Source organism: Scatophagus argus, chromosome 3 (genome assembly GCF_020382885.2).
Source record: "Scatophagus argus isolate fScaArg1 chromosome 3, fScaArg1.pri, whole genome shotgun sequence".
NCBI lineage: Eukaryota > Metazoa > Chordata > Actinopteri > Scatophagidae > Scatophagus > Scatophagus argus.
In genome coordinates, this window is record NC_058495.1 from 7,326,335 (window position 1) to 7,334,979 (window position 8,645).

General features: G+C 37.9%; 2 protein-coding genes across 2 annotated transcripts; both read right to left on the reverse strand.

Annotated features, from left to right (window-relative positions):
* Positions 1-607: 607 nt before the first annotated feature.
* rdh5 (retinol dehydrogenase 5 (11-cis/9-cis)) lies at positions 608-3,491 on the reverse strand. The gene is made up of 5 exons (XM_046385303.1): positions 3,460-3,491; positions 3,053-3,375; positions 2,678-2,936; positions 1,836-1,999; positions 608-1,171 (listed from the first exon to the last, which is right to left on the reverse strand). The coding sequence occupies exons 1-5, from the start codon at positions 3,489-3,491 to the stop codon at positions 951-953; spliced, it is 999 nt and encodes a 332-aa protein (XP_046241259.1). The 3' UTR covers positions 608-950.
* Positions 3,492-5,649: 2,158 nt separating this feature from the next.
* On the reverse strand, positions 5,650-8,589 carry bloc1s1 (biogenesis of lysosomal organelles complex-1, subunit 1). Its single transcript, XM_046383164.1, has 4 exons — positions 8,118-8,589; positions 7,926-7,998; positions 6,848-6,980; positions 5,650-6,416 (listed from the first exon to the last, which is right to left on the reverse strand). Exons 1-4 carry the CDS (start codon positions 8,179-8,181, stop codon positions 6,306-6,308), a joined length of 381 nt encoding a protein of 126 aa, XP_046239120.1. The 5' UTR covers positions 8,182-8,589; the 3' UTR covers positions 5,650-6,305.
* Positions 8,590-8,645: the final 56 nt, after the last annotated feature.

Sequence of the window (8,645 nt, forward strand, 5' to 3'; positions counted from 1 at the left end):
CTCGGCTATTCTACCTGCGACTGATAAGTAAAGTAATAACAAATGTAATGATTTTTCCCTCTCATTCACTGAGCCTCCCCTGAAACTGTTGGAGTTCCCTGAGGCTTGCAAAAAAATACCAATACTTTTCCAAAGCACCTGAAAACTTCCTTCCTTCACACGCAGGTAACACTCGTGTGTGTAGCCAACTCCTGTGTGTGAATTCACACCTGCAGGAAGTTATTGACACACAGCTGTTCATCACAACACAAATGTTCACATTAAAATCATGTGAAAAAGACTTGAAAATGCTCATGATTTTCAGGAGCTGTGGAAAACGTTTGTTGAACCACTTTGAGATTTTGAATTTAACAAAAAAGTGCCTCGTCCCAATGTGGAGCAACACTTGAACTTAAATCAAAACATGAAAATCACAAACACAGTTTTTCATATATCTTCATAGATGTTCACATTCAAAAAGGCAGTTGAGAAACCATCATGATGTAGCTCCACTTCACTGAGTGAAAGACATTTTTTCATGGTATTTCTGTTGTGTTCACAATAAGCTGTTGTTAACATTCTGAGAAATACAGCTTCTTGATAGTAAAATCCTGTGTGTTTTGCTTATAATGTTTAATATATTAAGGATCCATATCAAGGAACTTAAATAACAGTGTCAAAAGGCACAGCACAGTGTTAATAAACAAAACAATAATTCCATTGTGAATTATACAATACATTTTCATTGTTTTTTTTATATATTGTCTAACTATTTAATACTTTTACATGGCAGATTATGCTCATATAAATGGAATAATGGCAATGTCAGATCACTCCATGGCCAATGTAGATAAGGTGTTAGATATGGGTATTTTAAAAGGCAAAATATTAATTTCTTTAAGCTAAACTTTGTACTGCATTAAAATGACACAGAAAGACTGATAACTTCAAGTCTTTTAAGTTAACATGAGTTACACACTCTTTGAAGGACGAGGGAGCACCAGTTTTAGCCCAATATCAACCACACAGGAAGGCATGTAGGACAGGGGGATCCAGAGAAGCTTGGCATCCCAGCCTGCACTGTATCTGGTGCGTGGGTAGGCAGCAGTCAGAGCGTGCTCCATGCAGTTTGTCACCTTGGTAAGGTCAGAGTCGCAAACAGCATTCATGATCAAACGCTGGACCTTGATGTCTGAAAATCAGAATAAAACTTAACTGCATCACCGACAAATGTATGCATTACATAGTAAGCAAAGCAACTTAATTTGAGGAAATAAATGCGATGTATCAAAATACAGACAAATATGAATGTTTTCCAAAATTTGGAAAACTGCTAAATAGAGAAATTTGTTATGAAAAACTAGCAAAGACTCACATTTTATTATAATTTCAAAAAAGCTTAAAGACATACTACGCAGGACTTGTCAGTTACTGGTTGTAAACACACCATTCAAAGGTGCAGTTAGCTAGAAAAATGGTTGATTGGTGAGTCTCATGAATGACACACAACAGTCAGTCTCTCTCCAGAGTAGCTGACTCCAAGAAATGTCATGTATGCAGCAAAATAGAAGAGAGGAACATAGGAATATAAAGCCAGACAGCAGGGTCTCTGTAGATACAGACACCACCATATACCTCTGGTGTTTCACAAGTGATGATTGAGAGAGATTCTTTTTGTAAGAACCTACTCATTGAATTTAACTGAAACTCCTGCATAGTATAACTTTAATTTCCAATTTAAGAATGATATTTATTGGACACTTTTGATTATTTCTGAGGGACAAATGTAAAACAGAAGTGATTTGTATTCATAGTTTGCATTATCCAGTCCAAATAAATATTAGCAATCTACTTACACTTATCAAGGTACTTGTCTCCATAGCTGGCTTGCACTTCAGGGCTGAGCTGGTTCCACAGGCGATGCAGCTCCCTCTCAAGGGGATCGAGGCTTGTCACTGCAGTTTTGAAAAACCCTGGCTCAATGATGCACACATTGACTCCAAAGTAGTTTATATCTCTCCTGAAAACAGAGATTTGATGTAGAATACACACATGCCAGTTTATTCCTTTATATATATATATATATATATATCATAGATATAGATATAGATACAGCAGAGCAGATTTGTACCACTGGTTGCAGCCTTTTATGTTAACCTCTAAAAATTAGCAGAAGCTTGAGTGTAAGAAATGAAAACACAATAGTATAGCCAGACAGTATAGTAAACCAAACTGAGAGGCCAGAATGGCTACAGCTTTGGCAGTCATTGAAGCAAAAACCTGGCTATGGGAGGGGGTGGGGGGGTGCTATGGAGAAGGCTGACCTCAAGGAAGTTGTGAAAATTGATTCAGAAAGGAAAAGCAGGGCTTGGCCCAGGCTGTCTTCAGTCAGAGATGAGAACTGCAGAGCCAGACTGGGGATATTGTTGAGCAGAAGAAAGAACACTTTGTGGAGATCCTGAACCTGACTAACATGTTCTCTGTGAAGCAGGCAGAGTCTGCAGCGTGCAGCTGAGGTGGTGTGGGCGTCAGATTAGGATACCTGCTCAGTGGGTCCCTTTGCAAATTTTCTGAGTATGTCCAACTGAGAGAAGACCATGTGCTAGGCCCAGAATTCTCTGGAAGCATTGTATATCAGTGGGAGCTGGAAAACATTGGTGGCTGGATGCTGGATGGATGGATGCTGTGTAAATCTTACCTGAGACAGTCAGAGAAAGACTCCACTGCAAACTTGGAGATGCAATATCCACCACCGTTTGCAGCCACCCTGCCCAGCACTGATGCTACATTTACAATACGTCCACGAGCCTTTTTGATGAGAGGCAGGAAAGTCATTGTCATGGCAATCACTCCATTCATGTTGACCTTCAGTGTGCTGTGAAAATCCTCAACTTTCATCCACTCAGAGGGGCCCATGGGTAATGAGCGTCCAGCATTATTCACAAGACCCCAAAGTCCTGAACCCCAAAGAAATGAACACAAAAGGCGGAAGAGCATACTTCATGTTGGAGATCTACCTTATGAAATTTGATTGAATCACTTTATATTCAAATAATGCAACATCATCTCTCACCCTTATCGCCAACCTCCTTCTTGGACCACTCCATGGCTTTCTGGATGCTGTCCTGATTGGTCACATCCAGCAAGACAGTCTTCAAATAAGGCCCCGCCACCCTCTTTAGGTCATCAGCCCCTTTTTCTGTGAGACAGCCAGCTAGCACACGGAAACCTTTGCGATCGAGCTTCTTACACAGCAGGTTTCCAAACCCTGAGTCGCAGCCAGTCACAAAGACATACTTGTCAGTGATGTCCTCAATCTCCAGGCTGTCTCTGTACAGCCACACTATAGTCCACAGCACCACCAAGGTAACGCTGATGTACAACCAAGCATTTTCCCTGAAAGAGAATATAGAGATTTGAGAGGAAGGCAGGGATTTTACCTTTACAAAATATTTTAGATGAGTAAGGTTGGACACTTACCCTAAAAGGTCGTACATAAATTGCATATCCATACTGGTATAGGAAGTGGGTTTCTTGTCACGTGAAAGACTGTGCTCACTGAAAAACACGCTGACATTATTGCCATGGTAGACTGAAAAATCAGATTTTTCAGGAATGGAATGGATATTAGAAACACACTGACTTGTTTCAGAAATCCCTATACCCAAATCCTCACTTGATTTCACAACATTTAGGTGTTGTTGAAGAATTGTCCTAGTTTATTGAACTTTTTACTAACTTATGGGATACAATGAGTTAGTTCACAGAGGGCCTTAGTAGAGTTGCTTGCAAGACAGAACTGCTTTGGGCACGTGAGAAATATTTGGATAATACTCTTATGGAATAAGGAAAGGCATTTGTGGGGGAGGGAGATCTGAGGTGGGAGGGGTGCATTGTTTTGAAGCATAAATTTAATGCCCGTGACAGAGCTGCCTAAGCTCCTCATTGCTGAAAACAAGTTAGTTTTTTGGATTATTAGTGAGAAAAACTAAAGAAAAAAACATTTATGAGTCATGTTATCCATGTTATCAGAATTATCTGCAGACCTAAACTGATTACAAATCTAACACTGTCGATATTATCGTGAGTAGATAGAACAAATAGAAAATTATATATCAGTTTAAGAGTTTCATAGCACTATTTAATATACACTATGAAATAGACCAGCATTCCTCGATTATCTTATGAATCAGTATGATTTTATCAGGGGAAACTAGTCAGATTTCAAACCTCAAATCCTGTTCGTTTTAAACATTTTGACTAATTTGTTTGTGGATTAAATTGTATATTTTTCTCTCACAAGAGGAAATTGTAATAAGAAAAAAAAAGAAAAAAAAACAGGTCCAGAGCACAAAAGACAGATAATGTATTTGGTGTAATTCAAAGGTGAGAGAAGTAATGATAGAAAAACTATATTATCCTACCTTTACTTATTTTTGAATAGTGATGGATGTCCACAAGTTACCCGTCCTCTTCCTTTTCCCTTTCTGGTTTTTCTTCTGTCTTAACTCAAAGAGACTGGTCAGAGAGAGCCTTTATCCCGGTGGTTTATCCCTTAAGACAAGTCCGCAATTGGTAATCCCCAATCTGCAACCACTTGGTGCATGTGTGTGAGTGTGTGTGTGTGTGTGTTCAAGTAAAAATAAAGTGGTGAGAATTACAGAATACACAGAATTTTCTGTACACAGCGTGAAATTGGATGTAAAACAACTTTCTTTTTAGATATTCCAGTTTTTCAGAGTACATGACCTACTTTCAAATCACATCACTTATTTTTTTTTTTGTTTTGAACCTGACAGTCCTCAGGCTATGCAGGCATAATAAGCACTTTATGTTTTAAGAGTGTTAAAACAAACTTATAATAATCCCACGTTACAGCTTTGTGCAGCCTCAGAAACATGTATAATCTCACATGCTCATTCAGTTCACTGACCTATTATATCAGTTTTTAAGCATACACAATATATGCAGTATATTCTGTAACTGGTTGTCTTTATTTGTGACGTGCATCTTGAGATTAGTGAGCTCATACTGATGTTGACAGTAAATAAGAAGTAGCCATTGTAACGTACACTGGCTTATTTTAACAGAATGTCTATAAATGTGACCTGCTTCACAATTACACCTACATAAAAAACTTTAATAGTGTCATTAGGATAATTCTGCCAGAATATTAAAATGGTAAGCACACATTTCTCCATTGAGACTATGAGTTTGAAGAAAGACTCCTTTTTTAAAAAAAAAAAAGCAGGCATATTTCTTAGCCATGTGAAGTGTAAACTGAAGGAAGTGTGCTACCAACTGCTACTTTCTACCATAATAGTACACAGCCAACTGAAAGTGTAATAGGTTACTAAACACGCCTGCAATTACATGGCTGCTCTCAACAGCCTCGTGCATTGTGACCTAAGTCTCCTTCGCGTCACACATTCCATGAATTATCCGATCACCAAAGCGAGGCAAATACTTTACCGGTTATTGTATTCAGTGATTTACCAGTAGTTTAGTTGCAAAACCTTGTTACCAAATAAAAGATGTTAAATAACTGTTAATTTGTCATCTGGCCCTCTGCCTTTTATGATGGCTATAATTACACCATCAGCCCAAAAACAACCTTGACCTTGTCCTATTTGAGTTCTTTTCAGAAAACAGCTGTTGTGAAGCCTTATGTACATGTACACTTTTTATTTAGCCTTGGTTCATATGAAAACACCAGTGCATTTGTAACTTTATTAAAAATAATGTTCCATCACTTAATGGTAACAAAATTTTAAGTCAAGTTGTCTGGAAAAAAACTGTACAGTTATCAATGTACACAGACATTACAATGTATAAACATAGACATATATGACAATTCAGATATCAGGTGCTCAAAAGCTGCTTTCAGGAGAAACTACAGACATGGAGACAGGTGGCAATTTGCCTGAGGCCCCTCAGTACTGTTACATTAAAACATTAAAAATAAAACACAAACATACTGACTTTTATTTTTTACCCAAATTATTCAATTACCAATTGCCAAAAGTTATTTGCTGACTGAAGTAACAACTAAATAGATGTTAGACTTATTTCATTTTAAACCCAAGCTTTATGTCTAAACTCCAGTATCATTGTGGACTTGTGCTGATTAACATGGGAGCTCACACAAGAACTTAAATAGTAATGCAGACGTGCAGTTAAAGAGTTTCACTGTAACCACTGACATTAGGTCTCTTCAAAGGGCATGCAGAGGCACCGCTGCTTGCATGTTTGCTGATAGGAGTCAACTGGATTTCTGTTTCATATCAGTGGATGAGGTTTCAGCTGTAAACATCCCATCACGAAATTTACGAGGAAACAGACTGAAGATGGCCCTTGTGTACGTACTCCAGTGCTGTGGCAATGGTCCTCATGTCCATCTCAATACTGCGGGCCCAGTTCTCTACATCACCAATTTCCTGTTCAAAAGAATAGAGAAACAGAATTATTGTCATCACATCTATCAAACTAACCTATCAGGACCAGCAACAGGCAAGCTTTAAATGTTTCCTGGCATCTTTTCACCTTAAAGATGATATAAGCTGAATAACTGGAGTAAGTAGAAACTCATTCATGGATTACTTTTACCACCTGTAAAATCTGCTCAGAACTGAATCACACTACTGAGAATGGTTCAAGACATAACATATATCATATATATGGCTGGACCCACTCATAATACGTCTACCATTCAACTGCTGCTACTAAATATTGTGTACGATATTTGGGAACTCGTGTTGCTATAAAAAGGCTTATAAAAACTGAACAAAGCTGATATTGTATAGAAGCAGATTACACAACTGAAAGCCTTGTTTTAAGATGAATTTCTTAATGATAGAGTGTATCCCACCTTAAGAGCCTGATTGAAACCCTCCACCATACTGATCCACTGAGCAGTTTGTTTGGAAAACTGGCTCGCCTGCACTTGAAGAGTCTTCACCTCATGGTCGAGTTTGCGCTGGTTTACGTATGCCTGGGCAACTCTATAGCAAAACAAGTCAACAACAATGAGGAGAGCTACAGTATTGTTAATACATGAAAATCTAGCATAATGTATATCTACTGAGGTATGTGAGAGTGAATTTGGATTTAATCAGCAAAAGTCTGAGTCAGTAATTTGTGTATTTATATTGAAAACATCATAAAATTTTCACACGAGAATAAGTATTAACAAGACTTAATCCCTTCTATAAAGAAACACCGCAACAATTGTGTTTGCTTCCCAGTCTTGTTCTTTAAGCTCATTGTCTTGGTTTCATCACAGCTTTTACATTGTTAATAATCTTAATGTATTATTTGTGATTGTGTCACACATTGGGCTGATTCTAGCCTGCAAAGAATGGACTGATTTATTCTAATGGTGCAGACAGAGACCCTGGTGATGGGAAATGCTTATTTTCACAATTAATCATTTGGTCTGTAAAATGCCAAAAGGTTGTGAAATATTCTCGTCACTATTTCCCAGAGCCCAAAACAAAAACAAATTCATCATTCACTCATCAAAAAGAACAAAAACAACAACAACAACAAAACAGCAAATCCTTACAGTTCAGAAGCTGGAACAAGCAAATGCTTGACATTTTTTATTAAAAAAACACTTCAATGAATTACCAAATTCCAATTCTTCGATTATATTGATTAGACCTGTAATCAAAATTTAACTAACAGATGAATCAGTAACAGAAATGATCCTAGTAACATTGGAAGCAAACATACCAAATACACTACTGTTTCAACTCAAATAATTTGCTGCTTTTTCCGGGTTCATAGAACTGAAAGCTTAATATCTCCGTGTTTTTGACTGTTTGAATAACAGAATTTTGTGGAGTTTATCTTTTACTGAGGCATAACTCTCCACTTAGTGAAGATAACAGGATGTCAACAGCTCTCATGTCCAAATCGTCAGCTGTGCTCAACAGTTTTCATACCCAACATTGAGGTGGTCCACCAGGGCTTCTGTCAGACAGGTGGCTGCGGAAATAGCTTCACGCCTGCGCTTCTCTGTGCAAGTTACAACATCAACACAACAACAAACAGACAAACCATCAGTACCCTCTAACAACAAGATAGCTTTGTTTTTAGCTTCTGTTAGCATGATAGCTAAGCATGTATCTTCTCACCCTGCAGCTCCTTTCGCTCATTTTGCTTTGCCTGGTGCTCCTTTAGTAGACGAGACAACATCATTAACGGTCTCTAAGAAGTTCACAAATGCTTTTATTTTCTTCTAGCTAGCCGGATGACATGACTTTTATAAACCGAAACGTTTGCAGACTAAAAACTGACTACCGTAGCCTCTATCACGAGACCAAACTCGAGAACAACAGAAGTGGGCGTGCCCAAAATGGCGACTCTCATAGCGCCATTTATCATCATCAGTTATTACAGTTGTGTTATTAATTAACGATACACACGGTGTAGGAATCAGACCAGCTTGTACATTACAGTTTAAAAGCACGGTAGTACTCTTTATTTTGTAATTGCAATGGTGTTTTGTTGATGTCAATATCACTAACGTCATCCTTTTTAGCCTTCAAAATAAAAGTGCGAAAATGATTACAAGTAATCGTGTGAAAAATAAGACCCTGTGATTTTCACGAAAACCCCAGAAAAAAGCTTCTTTAAATTCGCAATGTTTTGTCAAAGTGCTA

Excerpts from the sequence above, each read along its gene's own strand:
- rdh5 (XM_046385303.1), bottom strand. The coding sequence starts at position 3,491 with ATGGATATGCAATTTATGTACGACCTTTTAGG. Across the intron at positions 3,376-3,459 it reads TTTATGTACGACCTTTTAGG|GGAAAATGCTTGGTTGTACA; the intron begins GTAAGTGTCCAA and ends ATTCTCTTTCAG. Across the intron at positions 2,937-3,052 it reads GAAGGAGGTTGGCGATAAGG|GACTTTGGGGTCTTGTGAAT; the intron begins GTGAGAGATGAT and ends TTTGGGGTTCAG.
- bloc1s1 (XM_046383164.1), bottom strand. The coding sequence starts at position 8,181 with ATGATGTTGTCTCGTCTACTAAAGGAGCACCAGGCAAAGCAAAATGAG. Across the intron at positions 6,981-7,925 it reads GTGGACCACCTCAATGTTGG|AGTTGCCCAGGCATACGTAA; the intron begins GTATGAAAACTG and ends GTTTTGCTATAG. Across the intron at positions 6,417-6,847 it reads GTTTCAATCAGGCTCTTAAG|GAAATTGGTGATGTAGAGAA; the intron begins GTGGGATACACT and ends TCTTTTGAACAG.